Here is a 20416-nt window from a genome sequence, read left to right on the forward strand (position 1 = left end):
TTGGGGTCGAATTTACTATATAAAGACTCTTTATATGGTAAATTCGACCCCAAGCGATGCAATTGCCTGTGATTTTACAAAAACATTGAACGTTCGCATCGGCTATTTAATTGATATGAACTTTAAACAAAGAAAATATCGAGTCTGTTAAAACTTAATTGCTACAAACTCTCGTGCTTTGCTGAAATTATCATTATTTTCCCGAAAATACAGCTATGTAGAGTGTATATGGACAAGATAGCCGTTTTCTTAAAAACAAATTTGCTGCACTGAAAACAAATTCTTGTGCATGCTTTTTGGGGAACCTGCATTATTTCCACAAAGATTTCTCGTGAAGTTAAATGCAATCGTACATACGAACAATGGTATTTCCATAATTTACAGACCCCAAAAGGGGATGCGTATTCGGCAAACTACGGTAAATGTGATTATCTATATCTGACTGTAGAATAGTCTGAAAGCGGAAACATAACAAACTGAACGTGGTTCCTTGTCTCACACCGGTAGCCACGATAAATCCGCACGCCGTTGACAGCTAGGAGCATCATACTAATATGTGCAAGGCCGACATCTATACTTCTGGAGAGTTGAAATTACTGATCAATTACAAATAAAACTTCAAAAATGTGGAAAAGCAGCTGAACCGTGCGCAGAAAAAATGTTGAGCTGAAAATCAAACGTCATTACATGAAGTCTATCCCCAGATCTGGCGTTTTAAACTAACACTCCCTTTCATATTCATGATTATGATAGACCATGACACAAAAAGAGCGTCTCCGTTTATAAAAGAAGTAGTTTTCTAGCCACATGAAATATACACCCCGAGGTTTTGTTTCAATATTCTGACAGCATGCTTTCGTTTCAGAAATACGTGTTGATAGAGAAACTAACGCTATATCAACTTTCAAAAATGTGTGATCTTGTGTAACGTACATTTCAAGTGTGAATTTACTTGCTAGAGGGTGCTTATGTTTGACATTGTGTAAAAATAAAACAAACGACAATTAAATGCAGATAATTATATTTCTCTCTCCTGCAATTATTTGGCTATATGAAAAAGTACAAAAGGGCAGTTTATTTTTTCAACCAATAGATTTGTGAATTGTCAACATTAACTGAGAATGGGTGTATAGCAATAGTATATTGTACTGAATTTTCAAAACTAGCATAGGCCAGTGAAAATTCAAGTTCGAACCCTGATGAATTAATACCCCCCCCTTTTTTTTTTTAGGATTTGAAGGTTTTGATTCCTTTTATTTTACCTTATCAATTTCTTCAGCCCCCCCCCCCCTTCTTCCCGAAAAAGGATGGTATGTACCTGCTTAAAGTACCATGCTAAAATTATCTAGACTTTTCTCCAAGGAGGGTTCTTGAATTACCTATGGCCAATGCGCATTTAGGTACACTATGAACCAAACGGTTTGTGCTTCTTATTTTCTATTAACCATCTACCTTATTTTTGGCATTTTGTCTGTTTTTGTTTGTTTACTATACATCTACAATACACATTTCCCATGTTATCATGACATGCTATGTGATACATGATTTCTATCTTTATCCTTTTGAATTATGTATTGATTTTTATATTGTCAATATTTATCATACATATTGTATATATACTCATCATTATACATACATGTAATCACCTTGTACCTTATTGGAGAAGGCTTATATAGACTGCAAGCCTGCTGCCTAATCCATTTATGTTTCATACATAATAAAATATTGTTTAAATTAATTTAAATTAAACGTTTGTGCGTTGAAGTTTCAGAGGATGGTTGTCTTCTCGCCGAGTATATGTAATTCATCCCATGTCTCCATTGTTTTTATACCCTCATTACACAAACAACCGAGCATCATTTATTCCTTAAATCAATCTGTGTTCTAATTCACCAGTTCTAGAGAACATAAAACTCAAACACGTAACATACAATTAGCTCGCATGCGCGAGTGAAACAGAATTTTAATCATACACGTTGTATGTACATAGAATATCTTGAGGTTCAGTATTCCAGTCAACTCATTCTACAACAAAAATAAAATATTGTTATATTGCATCACAAATTTCATATTTACACGTGTTATTTACCGACACAAACTACTGATACTAAAGAACGTTTCTGATTTGTTGCACTGTTGACAGAGTCTCTGATATAGGCAACGAAACTCGGATCCGTAATTCTACAAACGAGAAAAAACGCATGGTGTAAAGCAGAATATCCAAATCACCTGTAAAAACGTAAAGCAGAATATCCATACCTGTAAAAACGTAAAGCAGAATATCCTTACCTAATCACCTGTAAAAACGTAAAGCAGAATACCCTTACCTGTAAAAACGTAAAGCAGAATACCCTTAGTTACCTAATCACCTGTAAAAACATAAAGCAGAATACCCTTACCTAATCACCTGTAAAAACGTAAAGCAGAATACCCTTACCTAATCACCTGTAAAAACATAAAGCAGAATACCCTTACCTAATCACCTGTAAAAACATAAAGCAGAATACCCTTACCTAATCACCTGTAAAATCATAAAGCAGAATATCCTTACCTAATCACCTGTAAAAACATAAAGCAGAATATCCTTACCTAATCACCTGTAAAAACGTAAAGCAGAATACCCTTACCTAATCACCTGTAAAAACGCAACGCTGCGCGATTTCTCCGCAACTTATATCAGTATGAATGAATACAATCTATTGAGAGTGATTACACAGGGTGTAAGGGGGGGAAAAAAGGGGGGTCCTTTTACATTTTTTTCTCTCACAGAATTTATGAATACACTCCGTACATTCATCTGATGATGTTTCTCTATCCTTCTTGAAATTATTGTATTTGTTTTGAAACGATAAAATCAATAGACAGAGAATATTGGTATGATTTTAATTTTGGTCTCTGAAGGTAAACAAGTATGTACACTGGGACAATTTAAAGTTTAAATCTTATCTAGATGGCGTATACAAACTGTCGCCGCGCATTGAAATCACAGGACTAAACCTGTAGACGGAAGGTCGAAATATCGGGGAGGCCATATTGGATTTACGGGTGTGACAAACATTGCAGTGCCGTAAAATTGTTAAAAATGAATAAGATAATTGTTTAAATGATCAAAATATAATTAATGTGAAAGATCTGCTTTCACTGATCATAATGTATGCAGTTTAGATGAAGGAGGGGCTGTATCTTTGGTATGTATTATTGACCACTTTTTCATTGTGTCCAGGGGTCCGTGTTTGCCCAACTATCTATTTTGTATTGCTTGTAGGAGTTATGAGATTGATCACTGTTCGTTATCTTCACTTTGTATTGAATGACTAGTTTTAATATCACGCCGTAATTATAACTTGTGTATAGTTTAACCTGTCAGCATGTTTAATTTTATCATTAGATAGACTTGTTCAACTCTCTGCTGTTTATCTCTGCTGTTTTTATTGTACTTTATCATTTCGTCCACATTTTCAGAAATCTAAATACCTGCGCTCTACCATACTTAAGCGTCAATGTTTGGCATTATTAAAAAGTATTAAAGAGAGCACTGATTATCAAACATAGAGACTTGAGCAAATTTAGATACTAAATTGAATGACTAGTTTTAATATCACGTTGTAATTCTAGTTTGTATATTGTTTAACCTGTCGACATGTTCAATTTTTTACATTTTTATTGACAGTGAACTTGTGTGACTCAGATACCAGAAATGCTGCACCCCCGGCGCAGTGCCCAGACCGTCCTACTGTGTGACCTCTGTGAAACTGTCGACCTACAGAGTCACTGTGAACTTTGTAATGTACACTTATGTAAGGCCTGTGTTGAGGAACACCTTTCTGATTTATCTAAAAAACACAATGTCGTGTCCTTTTTACACAGAAAGTCTACTCCTACCTACCCAAAATGTCCGACACACGCGGATAAACAGAGCGAACTTTACTGCGAGGAATGTGACGTTCCTGTCTGTTCTACCTGTGTCTTAAAAAAACATAGAGGGCACAATTTATGTGATGTTCTGGAAAAATTCAGCTCTAAAAAGGAAAGTTTACAAAAAGATTTAGAGGAACTAGAGAGCAGAATTTGTCCCCGATATGAAGAAATGGCCTCCGATGTCCAAACTGAGAAATCCGAGTTAGAAACGAAATACGGGAAACTGACAACAGCTGCCGATCAACAAGGAGAAGCCTTACACCGGGAGGTCACTGCCATTGTCAACCAGCGGAAATCTGACATCCAGGAGATGAAAAATAAACATATGGCCGCTCTAGATAAAAACACAGATGAAATTACACAGAGAATTACAGAACTTAGAAAGATCATTGAGGACCTGAAGAAAATACTGAACACCAAGGACGTCTCTCTAACGTCTACTTACAAATCTAGGAATGGCGAGTTCCGACAATTACCTCCTAAAGTCCGAGTCACATTACCGAGTTTATCTCCTCAGAAAATAAACAAAGATCAGCTCAATAAAATGGTTGGTTCTGTGTCATCATTGTCCATTACAAAAGAACAAGGCGACACAATGAAGTCAGCAGAAGCTGTATCGTCTCCTCCAGTCAAACCACTGCTTGATGAGCCGCGCGTCACCGCCACCATAGACACTGGGTATAACAGACTACTCAGTGTTAGCTGTCTGAGTGAAGATCAAGTCTGGACACGCGGGGATAACGAAACCATGAAGCTGCTCAACCTCCAGAGTGAACTACTGACATCAATACAAACCAAGTCAGGGGGACAACCGCGGGACATAGCAGTGACACGGGACGGAGATCTTGTTTATACTGACTCTAGAGATAGAACTGTTAATTTAATTAAGAATGAAAAGATACAGACCGTGATCACACTACAGGGGTGGAGACCTTGCTATGTCTGCTGTACCGCGGCTAACGATCTCCTGGTTACCATGATCAGTGATGATGGAGAACAATCCAAAGTCGTGCGTTACTCCGGCTCCACAGAGACACAAAGCATTCAGTTTGATGATCAGGGTCGTCCTCTCTACTCATCTGGTGGTTTATATAAATACCTCAGTGAGAACAAGAACCTGGATATCTGTGTGGCTGACTGTGACGCTAGTGCAGTAGTGGTGGTCAATCAGTCAGGAAAACTCCGATTTAGATACACTGGTCATTCCTCTAATACCAAGCAATCATTTGATCCAGTCGGCATCACTACAGACAGCCAGAGTCACATCCTGACAGCAGACTGTTACAATCACCGTATCCACATCCTAGATCAGGACGGACAGTTCCTCCGTTACATTCACTGTGATTTAGTCGGTCCATTAGGTTTATGTGTGGACATCAGAGACAACCTCTTTGTGGCTGAGTGTTACACTGCTGAAGTGAAGAAAATCCAATATCTATAATCACAGTGTTAATTACACAGTTCTACAGTGTTAATTACATCTACCAACACAGTGTTAATTACATCTACCAACACAGTGTTAATTACAGTCGTGTGTTAATTACAGCCGTGTGTTAATTACAGCTGCATGTTAATTACAGTTCAGTGTGTTAATTACAGCAGTGTTTGTGATGTGTAACTAACGTGTGTATTGACACAGTAGATTTGTGGTGGTTTATTTGTGTCTGATTGTACATTTTATTGGTTTTTTGAACTGAATCTATTTCTCATCACAATTACACAATTGTATACAGAGATTTAGTACATGTATATAAATATCACCAAATGTTTTAAGGCATGCGTGAGTATGGAGATAGGCAACATGTGCAGTGTTAGATTCCAGTAGTCATTGGGGAACGGTTTATCAATTTTCTTAGAAAGGATTGCTTGTTGGAATTCATTATATTTCTAAATGTGATGATATTTTTGAGACGTATTTGTTGCTTTCCTCTAACTTAGAGTAATTTGTTTTATATCAGGCGCTATACAAATTTTATCTATTATAATTATTAACATTCTTCTGTGTATTAATGATGTATTTTATTGTTTTACTGTGTATATAATAGATAAACATTATTCTGTGTGTTAATTATGTATTTTATTGTTTATCATGTTTTATTGTATATATAATAGATAAACATTATTCTGTGTCTTAATGATGTTTTTTATTGTTTTATTGTATATATAATAGATAAACATCATTCTGTGTGTTAATGATGTCTTTTATTGTTTGATCATGTTTTATTGTATATATAATAGATGAACATCATTCTGTGTGTTAATGATGTCTTTTATTGTTTGATCATGTTTTATTGTATATATAATAGATAAACATTATTCTGTGTGTTAATGATGTCTTTTATTGTTTGATCATGTTTTATTGTATATATAATAGATGAACATTATTCTGTGTGTTAATGATGTCTTTTATTGTTTGATCATGTTTTATTGTATATATAATAGATAAACATTATTCTGTGTGTTAATGATGTCTTTTATTGTTTGATCATGTTTTATTGTATATATAATAGATGAACATTATTCTGTGTGTTAATGATGTCTTTTATTGTTTGATCATGTTTTATTGTATATATAATAGATAAACATTAATCTGTGTGTTAATGATGTCTTTTATTGTTTGATCATGTTTTATTGTATATATAATAGATAAACATTATTCTGTGTGTTAATGATGTCTTTTATTGTTATACCCCCCCCCCCCCCGCAACAAGTTGTGGGGGGGGTGGGGGTGGGGTGGTATACTGGAATCGGGTTGTCCGTCTGTCTGTCCGTCTGTAGACACAATGGTTTCCGGGCTCTAAAGCGTTATCCTTTCCACCTACCGATACCATATCATATATATGGACTACCCATGGGATGAAGATGTTCCCTATCGATTTTGGGGTCAAAAGGTCAAAGGTCAAGCGCACTGGACATCGAAGTAGCAATATGGTTTCCGGGCTCTAAAGCGTTATCCTTTCCACCTACAGTCACCATATCATACATATGGACTACCCATGGGATGAAGATGTTCCTTATCGATTTTGGGGTCAAAAGGTCAAAGGTCATGCGCACTGGACATCGAAATAGCAATATGGTTCGGTTTGTCATGCCATTTGTTTTTTACACTGAGAAAAGAGGTAGTTTATACCTATTACCAACACCCTTTGGGAGATTGGGGTAAGCGGGGGGTATTCTTAGTGAGCATTGCTCACAGTACCTCTTGTTTTATCATGTTTTATTGTATATATAATAGATAAACATTATTCTGTGTGTTAATGATGTCTTTTATTGTTTGATCATGTTTTATTGTATATATAATAGATAAACATTATTCTGTGTGTTAATGATGTCTTTTATTGTTTTATCATGTTTTATTGTATATATAATAGATAAACATTATTCTGTGTGTTAATGATGACTTATTGTTTTATCATGTTTTATTGTGTATATGATATATAAACATTATTCTGTTTGTAAATATCTCTTAGTTTCAAAGTATATACTAGTACATAGATAAACATCATTTAGAGTACAGTCTTGCATTATTACTGAGTACTTACTTAGTTTTGTAGTACAGAAGAGTTAGTGGCCCAAGTGTCCATTCTTCATCATAGATCTTCAGAGTCAGGGTCATAATCTTCTGTTCATCATCAATACATTCACAACTTGTATCTAAATATTCCTACAACATCAACACAGATAAATAGAAATCATACCAAACTGATTTGTCAAGAATTGTTTGCACCTAAGAATTTATTCATATTTAACATTAGGCCAAAACGTTTTAGCTCACCTCAGCCAAAGGCTCAAGTGAGCTTTTCTGATCAAAATTTGTTGTTGTTTGTGGTCCTCATCGTTGTCGAAAACATTTCACATTTTCATCTTTTTCTCCAGAACCACTGAGCCGATTTCCACCAAATGTGGCACAAAGCATCTTTGTGTAAAAGGGATTCAAATTTGTTCAAATGAATAGCCATGCCCCCTTCAAAGGAGAGATAATCACAAAAATCCAAAAATTGGGTGGGGTCATTTAAAAATCTTCTTCTAAAGAACCAAAGGGTCTAAAGTAAACTTGCTCAAGTCTCTATGTTGTTTTTATTACTTTATCATTTCGTCCAAATTTTATTATGTTTCAGAAATCTAAATATCTGCTCTCTACCATACTTAAATGTCACTAAACATATGTTTAGCATTATCAACAAGAGGCCCATGGGCCACATCGCTCACCTTGGCTCATATCTAAAGATTTTTCGTATAAATTCGCATGTAAAACTTTGATCCCTATTGTGACCCCTACCTACTCCCAGGGGCCATGATTTTTTTCAAAACTGAATCTGGACTATGTCAGGAAGCTTTCATGTAAATGTAAACTTTTCTGGCCCAATGATTTTTCATCAGATGGGGGGGGGGGGGGGGGGGGCTATGATTTTAACAAACTTGAATCTGCACTATGTCAGGAAGTTTTCATGTAAATATCAGCTTTTCTGGCTCAATAGTTCTTGAGAAGAAATTTTTTAAAGATTTTCCCTGTTTGTATTTAAAACTTTGAACCCCTATGATTTTCAAAAACTTGAATGTGCATTATGTCAGGAAGTTTTCATGTAAATATAAGCTTTTATGGCTCAGTGGTTCTTGAGAAGAAGCTTTTTAAATGACCCCACCCTATTTTTGCATTTTTGTGATTATCTGTTTTCAAAGGAATGTGGCCCTTAATTTGAACAAACTTAAAAGCCCTTCACCCATGGATGCTTTTGGCCAAGTGGGGTTGAAATTGGCCCAGTAGTTCTGGAGAAGAAGTCGAACATGTAAAAACTTTACAGATAGCCGGACAGACAGCCAGACGACGGACAACAGGTGATCAGAAATGCTCACTTGAGCTTTCCGCTCAGGTGAGCTAAAAGTATCAGAGGGAGTACTGATTATTACATATAAACATAGAGACTTAGGCAAGTCTACATGGGCCAGAAAAGCTGAAATGTACATGAATCTTCCAGATATAATGCAGATTCAAATTTGTTAAAATCATAACCTTGGTGGTGGTGGTGGTGGGGGGGATGTTGGGGCCACAATAGGGGATCAAAGTTATACATGTGAATATATAAAGACATTTTTTAAAAAATCTTCTCAAGAACCACTTGGCCGAAAGAGGAGATTAACATGAAAGCTTCCTGATATAGAGCAGATTCAAATTGTTCAGATCATGGCCCCGGGGGTAGGGTGGGGGCCACGGTAGGGGAACAAAATTTTACATGCTGATATATAGAAAATCTTCAGAACCACTGGGCCAATTTCAATTAAACTTGATACAAATCATCCTTAAGTAAAGAGGATTAAAGTTTGTTGAAATGAAATGGGTTATGGTGGGGCCACAATAGGGGATTAAAGTTTTACATATGAGTATATAGGGAACTAAACATAGCAAAAAGAATCCTTAGATGAAATTTGTTAATATAAAAGGTCATACCTATCTGCAAGGGTATATGATAATGAATTTGTGATCAAGTTTGTTTCATCGTTATCTTTGAAAAGTTTCTTCTGAACCAATCCACTTGTATAGTGATAGTTTTGCTCAAGCTTGTTTATTGCTAGGAACTGTGGCTCAGGTGAGTGATGTGGCTCATGGGCCTCTTAGCTCACCTGAGCTGAAGGCCCAGTGGTACTTGAATTATTTTAATAAAGATTTCCCTTATATATTCACACATAAAACTTTGATCCCCTATTATGGCTCTAACCTACCCCGGGGGCCATGATTTTAAGAAACTTAAAATCTGCACTATGTCAGGAAGCTTTCTTGTAAATTTGAACTTTCTTGCCCCTGTGGTTCTTGAGAAGATTTTTAAAAAATTTTCCCCTATATATTTGCACGTAAAACTTTGATCCCCCATTGTGGTCCCACCCTACCCTCAGGGGCCATGATTTTAACAAACTTGAATATGTACTATGTCATGAAGATGTTAACTTCAAATTTCACTTCATTTAACTTGTAAATTTCAACTTTTCTAGCCCAGTCCTTCTTGAAAATATTTTTAAATGACCTCATCCTAATTTTGCATTTTTGTAATTATTTCCCCTTTGAAGGGGCAAGGCCCTTCATTTGAACAAACTTGAAAGCCCTTCACCGAAGGATGATTTGTACCAAGTTTGATTGAAATTGACCCAGTGGTTCTGGAGAAGAAGATGGAAATGTGAAAAGTTTACAGACAGACACACAAAAGGCAATCAGAATAGCTCACTTGAGCTTTCAGCTCTGGTGAGCTAAACTTACTGCTCATCTACAAGACATCATCAACTTTCCAAATATGATTTGCCCACTACATAAAACGTAAGAGGAGTTCTGGGAATCAAAATTTTGCAGGAAAACGTTTTTGTCTTTTTTACCCGCATTTTACCCCCAGGGTGAAATTGAAAGTTCCAAAACCTTATTGCACATCTACAGGATACTACCTATCATATCCAAAAGATAAGTTAAACTTGGTTACTGCTTAAATTCAAAGAAGAGTGTGAGGAAGGAGAAAGTGTGACAGACAGATGGACGGACCAGGGTAACAATAATGTACCTGAGATTTCTTTAGAAAGTGCTGGTATAACAAATCAACAAACAGCAAAGTCATCTGATATGACTGACAACTAAAGCTGTTCTATAATTCAAATAAATATATAACTCCCACTTGCAGGACTAACCAATCATGGCCCATATTGTTCATCAGTGATTCGAATGAGCAGGGCGTTACAATAAATCAGTTAAAAGTCCAGCAGACTGGCCTTAGTATGAGTCCTGGGATTTGAGAAGAACTGCAACTTCAATCACCTCCTCACAATTTTACTTTGTTCTTCATGCAGTCCAGTTTGACCATAATCCTTCACATCTATCAAAAACAATTGTTCAAATATCATAAAATGTCAAACTGTCAAAGGTTCCTCGTAATGTAAACATTTGGGACACATGATGTTTTAAAGAGGCAAGTCCTTGAAGATGTCATTTGACTTTTAAAAGCAAATATTATTCTAAAACATGATCACTGAGGCAGAAACACCTTAAACAATCATTTGTTCTTTCTTATCTATTGTTGTATTGTATTCCAGTGTTTATTTATCAACAACAAGAGGTACTGTGAGCAATGCTCACTAAAAATAACCCCCGCTTACCCCAATCTCCCAAAGGGTGTTGGTAATAGGTATAAACTACCTCTTTTCTCAGTGTAAAAAACAAATGGCATGACAAACCGAACCATATTGCTACTTCGATGTCCAGTGCGCTTGACCTTTGACCTTTTGACCCCAAAATCGATAGGGAATATCTTCATCCCATGGGTAGTCGATATGTATGATATGGTGACTGTAGGTGGAAAGGATAACGCTTTAGAGCCCGGAAACCATATTGCTACTTCGATGTCCAGTGCGCTTGACCTTTGACCTTTTGACCCCAAAATCAATAGGGAACATCTTCATCCCATGGGTAGTCCATACCGTATATACTCGCCTATAAGTCGGTCCGCCTATAAGTCGGTTGTATTTTTTAGGGTTATTTTGTAGGAATTTGCCATTGACACGCTTATACATGTAAGTCGGTACAATTTTTTGTCAGAATCGGTTGACAATTTCAAGTCAATGCTCTAGTATTTTTACCTATGTTTCAACAAATATTTTGAGAAATTGATAATTATGGGGTGCTCAATATCCAAGCCATATGTGTTAGGGGTATAAACTCAACCCTTGATCTGTTATGGGCATTGATCCCTTGTTTATCTAAGCAATTATGGTCTCCTAATTACCAGTACCTGACAACGTGTTTACTTAGTGGCACGCGCCTTGTGAAAACTGTTACTGTGGGATTCCGGTATAATTCATTGTATCAACAATAGATTTTTTTTATAAAAGAGTCAAGAATGATGATCTAAATTATCTGTTAACAATATTCATTTTTTTTAAAGAAATATATTTCAGTTGGTATACATATGAATATTTCAATATTAAATCGGGTTCGTGATTCAATTTTACCGATAAACGATAGATGAGTTGAATTGAAAGTATTAGTTACGGGTAAATAATTTTTAACTAAACAAAAATATGTAAATACTTGTACTTTATACATGATTTTAAAATACATGTACATAAACAATACACTATGTCTAGATATTTGTGAACAATAATCATTTGTGTGGTAGATCTAGTCCATGATAATCATCGGAGTTGTTTAAAAAAAACCCACTACATTACGCCTCCCAGAAAAATATCAATGTTCTTAGGACGCGCCTATAAGTCGGACATAGAGTTTTAGACCAAAAATTTACTCCCAAAAATCCGACTTATAGGCGAGTATATACGGTATGTACGATATGGTGACGGTAGGTGGAAAGGATAATGCTTTAGAGCCCGGAAACCATTGTGTCTACAGACGGACGGACGGATAGACAGACGGACAACCCGATTCCAGTATACCCCCCCCCCCACAACTTGTTGCGGGGGGGGTATAACAACTTGCTGTCTTATTACCTACACAGCCTTTACATGTCTATTGATAACATTAGTATTATACACAGACTTCCTTAGCAGGAGACAGCCATCCATACACAATGTCAAGTTCCTACTGCATGGTAAGGGGAGGGGGACACCCAGCCACAGTCACTAAGTCCTACTGCATGGTAAGGGGAGGGGGACACCCAGCCATAGTCACTAAGTCCTACTGCATGGTAAGGGGAGGGGGACACCCAGCCAGTCATTAGGTCCTACTGCACGGTAAGGGGAGGGGACACCCAGTCACAGCCATTATGTCTTACTGAATGGTGTTGGACACCCAGCCACAGTCCTCTATACAGCTTCTAGGTCCCAGGATCATGTTCTCATCTTAAATCTATAAAGGATGAGGATGTTTGCAAATCAGTTTGACAAATTGTGGACCAGTGATTTTCGAGAAGAAAGACTTTAAAAGTTATTTTCCTATATATTCAGATGTAAAACAAACACTTCCCCACTCTGAAATGATGGACCATGCTTTGAAGTTTGAACATAAATCTACACTACGTTGTTGTACTTGGTTACTGCTTAAAATCAAAGAGGAGTGTGAGGAAGGAGAAAGTGTGACAGACGGATGGACGGACCAGGGTAACAATAATGTACCCGAGATTTCTTTAGAAAGTGCTGGTATAACAAATCAACAAACATTAAAGTCATCCGATATAATTGAGCCCTAAAGCTGCCCTGTAATTCAAATAAAATATAACTCCCGCTTGTGAGACTAACCAATCATTTAACTGACCCATACTGTTCATCAATGATTTGGTTGAATGGGCAGGGCATTAATTACTACAGGTATGAATCAGTTGGAAGTCCAGCAGACTGGTCTTAGTGTGGGTCCAGGGATTTGAGAAGAGCTGCAACTACAATCACCTCCTCACACTTTTACTTTGTTCTTCATGCAGTCCAGTTTGACCTCAATCCTTCAGATCTATTAAAAACAATTGGTCACATATCATATAACATCAAATCCTCAAAGGTTCCTATCAATTTAAAAATTTGGTACACAAGACATTTCTTAAAAATGCGAGTCCTTGAAGATGTACTTGCAAATATTATTCTAAAACATATTCAAATAAATCATTGAGTTCTGATCACTGACAAAGAAACACCTTAACTAATCGTTTTTTTCTTTGTTATGTATCGTTACATTGTATTCCAGTGTTTATTTATTAACAACAACCTGCTGTCTGTTTTATCTACACAGCTTTTACTACCATGTCTGTTGATAACAATACACAGACTTCCTCAGCTGGAGACAGTCATTCTTACACAACGTCAAGTTCCTACAGCACGGTAATGGAGGGGACACCCAGTCACAGTAAACCCTACAACACAGTAAGGGGAGGGGACACCCAGCCACAGTAAGCCCTACAGCACGGTAAGGGGAGGGGACACCCAGCCACAGTAAACCCTACAGCACGGTAAGGGGAGGTGGACAACCAGTCACAGTAAACCCTACAACACGGTAAGGGGAGGGGGACACCCAGCCACAGTAAACCCTACAGCACGGTAAGGGGAGGGGACACCCAGTCACAGTAAGCCCTACAGCACGGTAAGGGGAGGGGGACAACCAGTCACAGTAAACCCTACAGCACGGTAAGGGGAGGGGGATACCCAGCCAGTCATCAGGTCCTACTGCACGGTAAGGGGAGGGGGATACCCAGTCACAGTAAACCCTACAGCACGGTAAGGGGAGGGGGACACCCAGCCACAGTAAACCCTACAGAACGGTAAGGGGAGGGGAATACCCAGCCACAGTAAACCCTACAGCATGGTAATGGAGGGGGACACCCAGTCACAGTAAACCCTACAGCACGGTAAGGGGAGGGGGACACCCAGTCACAGTAAACCCTACAGCACGGTAAGGGGAGGGGGACACCCAGCCAGTCATCAGGTCCTACTGCACGATAAGGGGAGGGGGACACCCAGTCAAAGTCAGTCTCCTCTATACAGCTTCTACGTCCCAAAATCATGTTGTAATCTTGAATTTATAAAGAATAAGGATGCTTGCAAATCCGTTTGACAAATTTTGAATCAGTGGTTTTTGGGGAAAAGATTTTAAAGATATTTTCCTAGATGGGCATGGATCACAATCACCCCCCACCCACCCCCACTTATTACTATTAATTTTTTTTGGATCAAAATATATTTTTTTTCTTACTTTTCGTCTCTGTTACGTATTAGTCAAAATCACGTTCTTAGTCATTATAAGGAGAGTGATTTTGACTAATACGTAACAGAGACGAAAAGTAATATTTTTGGGTGATCCTAAATGCATATCTGCAAAACATATGAAGAAAAAAAATATATATTTTGGTCGAAAAAAAATTAAGTGATAATTGGGGGGTGGGGGTGATCATGATCCATGCCCCAATCCAATTGCCTGTGAATATATTCAGATCTAAAACAAACAGCTCCCAACTCTGAAACGCCTTACAGTAGACTATGCTTTGAAGTTTGAACATACATCTACACTATGTAGAGGTATATGCTAATCAGTTTTATTGTAGTCTTGTAGTTTTTTAGCACACTTTTCCTGTATTACATTCCTTTGTAAAATATAAAAAAAAAATACCTTGGGTTCATGATTGGAACTGAAATATTTTTATATACAAAATTTGTATCCCAATTATCTCACCATGGAAGGGAGCAAGGTCCCTTTATTTAAAGGAAAGAACCTGAAATTTCTGTATTCAGGATATTTTGTGCCACGGGTCATAGAAATTAGCCTTGAATCAGAAAACCTGTGGAATTGAAAATGTGCATCCTCTTAACCTTTAGGGTGATAATTTGAATATCGTGGAATCTGCACTATCTCAGGATAATTTCATATTAATTTGAATATCTTGGAATCTGCACTATCTCAGGATAATTTCATATTAATTTGAATATCTTGGAATCTGCACTATCTCTGGATAATTTCATATTAATTTGAATATCTTGGAATCTGCACTATCCCATGATAATTTCATATTAATTTGATTTATCACGGTCATACTCTTTGGAAGACATTTAAAACTTATTTCCATTTTAAAACTTTGAATCCCTATTGTGACCCCACCGTGTCTCATGAAATAAATAATTTATAATGTACACTATCTTAAAAGTTTTTACAGAAAATTTTATCTTTTCCAGCCCAGTGATTCTTGAAAAGACAATTTTTGAACGACCGCACCACATTTTTACCTTTTCTTGTTTATCTGCCTTTTAAATCTAAACAGTTTTGAAACCCTTTACTCTGGGATGCTCTGTGCTAAGTTTGGTTGAAATTGACCAGTGGTTCTAGAAAAAGCAGAAAAGTGTCGTTTACAGACACGCAGATTACAAGGTATGGGTGATCTTATAGCTCAGGTGAGCTAGAAACATTTTACTAGTTCAATACCTGGAAGAATATTAAGAAAAGTATATTGCCATTTTTGTGAGTGCTGCTGCCGGCCTTTTCCCTGTCTGTGATAATGCAGGATTTGTCGGTATTAAACTGGTGGAATTTCAGTCAATAAATTGGTCAGATACTCCGTCACCACCTGCAAATCAACAACAGAGAACCTAGAATTGAGACAAGAATTATTCAGGCACCTGACAGCAACCTCTGGTATATCCAGGGGTCCGAGTTCACCCAACACTTAATTTTGTATTCCTTATAGAAGTAATGATATTGATCACTGTTCGTTATATCTTATATAATGAAGTTCAACTGCCAATAACATACTATAATAACATACTATAAACATACTATAAACATACTATAATTACATATAAACATACTATAACAACATACTATAGATATATAGCTAATATATTTATTGATATTAATACTGCAGTTAATGTTTCACTATTATCATGTTTGTTTTGCTGTTTTCCGCCACACTCCATAATTTTTCAGTTATCTGGTGGCGCCCAGTTTTTTATTGATGGAGGAGATACAATGTAAGGTCTGGGAAGAAACCGACCTTCCGAAAGTAAACTGGGAAACTTTCTCACTTACCGACCTTCCGAAAGTAAACTGGGAAACTTTCTCACTTACCGACATTCCAAAAGTAAACTGGGAAACTTTCTCACTTACCGACATTCCAAAAGTATACTGGGAAACAGAGGCCCCAATTGATATATATTTATCTACCTATCTATCTATATATTAATAGTATACTATAAACAAAATATTTCACTTTTTTTACAAATCTATATACAAGATCACCAAATATTCACAACCATAAAAATACTGATTTTCTCTGTGTTGTCATACTGCCCAAATATCAATCACCAATTTAAATGCTTTTCTATAGATCTTCATTTATAAAAGATATTTAAAAATAGTTTGATCACCAAATTCACAAACAACAGAATAATTGTTTAAATCTCTGTGTATTGTGTATACTCCCCTGTCTGAGATAAAAGAGAATTCGTTCATCTATGTCAGATGGAATTCTAGTCCTTGATTTGATACACTGTCATCGTCTGCAAATAAATAGAAATGAAATCAGAATTTTGGCATAAATTCGGTTAATGAAGCTCAAAAATGCATTGCATGTGGAGCAATTACCTACCACATGTGATCCAAGAGTGATTTTCATTTATTAACCGAGACACTACACCATTAAGTAGGGAGTAATGAAAGTGACTCTTTTGGAAATAAATATTTCTCATCTTAGTGCAAAGCCTAGTGTATAGTATACATAATACATATCTTCACAAAGAAAGAGTTTTTAATAAAGTATTAATGGATTTTCAGTTTATGAGCCAAAAAACCCAATCTTCAATCATGCTGGAACTTCTAACCTATGGGTTAAGCAATCTGATTAAAATTAAATCTTTGGTCTGCTCCAGTGAGTGTGCTTTGTGTAGTGACATATTAATATTACCGAAGCGCATCAAAGATCTAACTTTAATTAGAATGGGGGTTACAAATTTCACAATTTTCATCCATCATAATCATGCACCCAATTTGTGTGCTAACTGTACAGATTTAGAAAGAAAGATATTTTAACTATCTGATTTCCTTCCCTGGAGGTTTTTAAAATGTCCATGGTATATGAGATCCACAACCTTGGTAGAGGCAGCCTTGTTCTTGACTTGGAGAAAACAAAAGCAGCACAAGTGAGGCTCACCCTTAGCACTAGCACGAACATGAACATCCGTGGAAAATTCAAAAATAAATTCAGTCTTCTGTTGCAATCAGAATTATTAGATAAACTTACAGACATAATAGTTTTATTTTATTTAAGAAATCAAAGGACTTGGGAATGAATTTTAACAACTTACTACATGTAGTTCCATCTCTTACATATGGTGACATAGTTCTACCACTCCTTGTCAGATAATCAACTTTGTCGACTTGTCAGATAACTTTGTCGACTTGTCAGATAACTTTGTCGACCTGTCACTTATTCATGTTGACTTGTCAGATCTTTATGTCAACTTGTCAGATCTTTATGTCGACTTGTCACTTATTCATGTTGACTTGTCAGATCTTTATGTCAACTTGTCACTTATTTATGTCGACTTGTCACTTATTTATGTTGACTTGTCAGATCTTTATGTCAACTTGTCACTTATTCATGTTGACTTGTCAGATCTTTATGTCAACTTGTCATTTATTTACATATTTCAAAATTCAACATGATAACGTGTCCATGTCCAGTTTGTGCCTTCCAGTTAACAACATTTTTTTTCTGACAAGTCGACATAAAGATCTGAAAAGTCAACATAATCATTTGACAAGTCGACATCATTCGGCCTATCTGACAAGTCAACATAACTATAATTATGTTAACTTGAAAATCCACCACCAAAATCCGGTTGGTTTTTTTCTCGGTTTTAAAAAAGGTGTATCATGTGTACATTAAAAAAGCGGATTTTGGTGGTGGATTTTATTTATATAATCTATTATTCGGACACAAATCATGCAAAACTTCAATTTATTATTCGGGAACAAATAATACAAAACTTCAATATCTGACAACCGAGCCCCTGTGCCTGTACTCAGTAGAAAAAATTATATACCGAGAAATTACGATTAGTGCCTTACGATCACTAGCTTAGTACTCTTCTTCAATACTTCAAATTAAGCGCGCATCATGTCTACCTTGTTTCTTACCTGCTATGAGATCTGTTGAGCCCGTATCGTCTGATTAATCAAGAAAGACAACTTTTGTATATTTGTTGTGACGTAGTAGCATGCAGAAATATTGCAGGAGTTGCTGTTCTTGAAATATCTCTGTCATTTGTTTAAAAAAACTCTTTGGATAACGCACAGTGATCAATCTCGTAATTTCTATCAAGAAAACACAATTAGGCGCAGTGTAAACATGGTCACACCAGAGGTGCCTAGGAGGAATAAGCATTCACCTAAGAATGGCCACACCCGCAGTGAGCAAGTTTGTTGAATGTTTCAAGAAAAGTATGCCGGTGTAGTTAAAAATTGACCCGGTCAAACGATAGATTTTGTGAAATATATAACGATCGTTGAAAAATAATCAACGTTAGAATTTTAATCAGCTACTTAAATGTTACATGCACAATGTAACGAGTTCTTTTAGGATTTTGTCAGTGTGAGCAAAGACTAACGATAAGTTGTAGAATAAACAATAAAAAATTTATTAATAAATAAATGATATTAAAAAAATATGCAATCACTCTTTTCACTCTCAACACTTTACATGAATAAGCACTTGACAATATAGATACCTGATACGTTGATACACAGTTCTCTGTTGAAAAGTCCGATACACTTTCTATTGAAATATACCCCCCCCCCCCCCCCCCCCCACTTGACTTAAATATGGACTGAACATATTTGGGGCACCCTATGACCCCTTACTACCTGACTGAGATATGGATTACAAAGAAACAGTGTGTATACATGTATGTGGGGGTCATTTTTCAATGTTGAAATATGATCCCAACACAAAAGTCTTGTCCGATTGTGGACTGCATAGAAAACATTTTGTACATTAATTGAGGGTCATTTGACCCCACCACAAGTGATCTCTAAGGGTTATTTTTAACAAGGATCAAAATTTCACGTTTGGAAGGGTAGTTCATTAACGGTCTGGGTCAATTTCCAGCGTTGAAAATTGATCAAACATCAGTTGAAAAGTGGCCACTGAGGTCTTTTTTCAACAGGGTCACTATTTAATGTTACACCGGGTCACAATTTAATGTTACACCAGTCACTATAATTGATGTAACAACAAGTTATTATTCAATGTTATACCAGGTCATTATTCAATGTTACAGTAGGTCAGTAGCTAATGTTACACCAGTCACTATTTGATTTTTCACCGGGTTACTATTTACTGTTACACTGGGTCACTATTTAATGTTACACGGGGTCACTATTTACTGTTACACCGGGTCACTATTTACTATTACAGCGGGTCACTATTTAATGTTACATGGGGTCACTATTTAATGTTACACCAGTCACTATTTAATGTTACACCAGTCACTAATTAATGTTGAACCGGTCACTATTTAATGTTACATCAGTCACTATTTAATGTTACACTGGTCACTATTTACATGTAATGTTACACCGGGTCACTATTTAATGTTACACTGGGTCATTATTTACTGTTACACCGGGTCACTATTTAATGTTACACGGGGTCACTATTTAATGTTACACAGGGTCACTATTTACTGTTACACCGGGTCACTATTTAATGTTACACTGGGTCATTATTTACTGTTACACCGGGTCACTATTTAATGTTACACGGGGTCACTATTTAATGTTACACCGGGTCACTATTTACTGTTACACCGGGTCACTATTTAATGTTACATGGGGTCACTATTTAATGTTACACCAGTCACTATTTAATGTTACACCAGTCACTAATTAAATCTACACCGGTCACTATTTAATGTTACATCAGTCACTATTTAATGTTACACCAGTCACTAATCAATGTTACACCGGTCACTATTTAATGTTACACCAGTCACTATTTAATGTTACACCGGTCATTATTTAATGTTACAACGGTCACTATTT

At 36.4% G+C, this 20416-nt stretch overlaps 1 protein-coding gene and 1 long non-coding RNA gene across 3 annotated transcripts; one reads left to right on the forward strand and one right to left on the reverse strand.

The window, feature by feature from the left end:
* Positions 1-1928: 1928 nt before the first annotated feature.
* LOC125664344 (uncharacterized) lies at positions 1929-18635 on the reverse strand. 2 transcript variants are annotated; one of them, XR_008799435.1, is made up of 6 exons: positions 18512-18635; positions 15800-16872; positions 13157-13345; positions 10582-10766; positions 7461-7582; positions 1929-2025 (listed from the first exon to the last, which is right to left on the reverse strand). It is a non-coding gene; the product is annotated as an uncharacterized LOC125664344 (long non-coding RNA). The 2 variants fall into 2 exon arrangements; XR_008799431.1 differs by lacking the exons at positions 7461-7582; positions 10582-10766; positions 13157-13345; positions 15800-16872; positions 18512-18635 and adding an exon at positions 4364-4464.
* LOC125664759 (E3 ubiquitin-protein ligase TRIM71-like) lies at positions 2802-7430 on the forward strand. Its single transcript, XM_056152180.1, has 2 exons — positions 2802-3188; positions 3671-7430. Exon 2 carries the CDS (start codon positions 3698-3700, stop codon positions 5357-5359), a length of 1662 nt encoding a protein of 553 aa, XP_056008155.1. The 5' UTR covers positions 2802-3188; positions 3671-3697; the 3' UTR covers positions 5360-7430.
* Positions 18636-20416: the final 1781 nt, after the last annotated feature.

Source organism: Ostrea edulis, chromosome 1, assembly GCF_947568905.1.
Source record: "Ostrea edulis chromosome 1, xbOstEdul1.1, whole genome shotgun sequence".
NCBI classification, from domain to species: domain Eukaryota; kingdom Metazoa; phylum Mollusca; class Bivalvia; order Ostreida; family Ostreidae; genus Ostrea; species Ostrea edulis.

Coding starts and splice junctions, on each gene's coding strand:
- LOC125664759 (XM_056152180.1), top strand. CDS start 3,698: ATGCTGCACCCCCGGCGCAGTGCCCAGACCGTCCTACTGTGTGACCTC.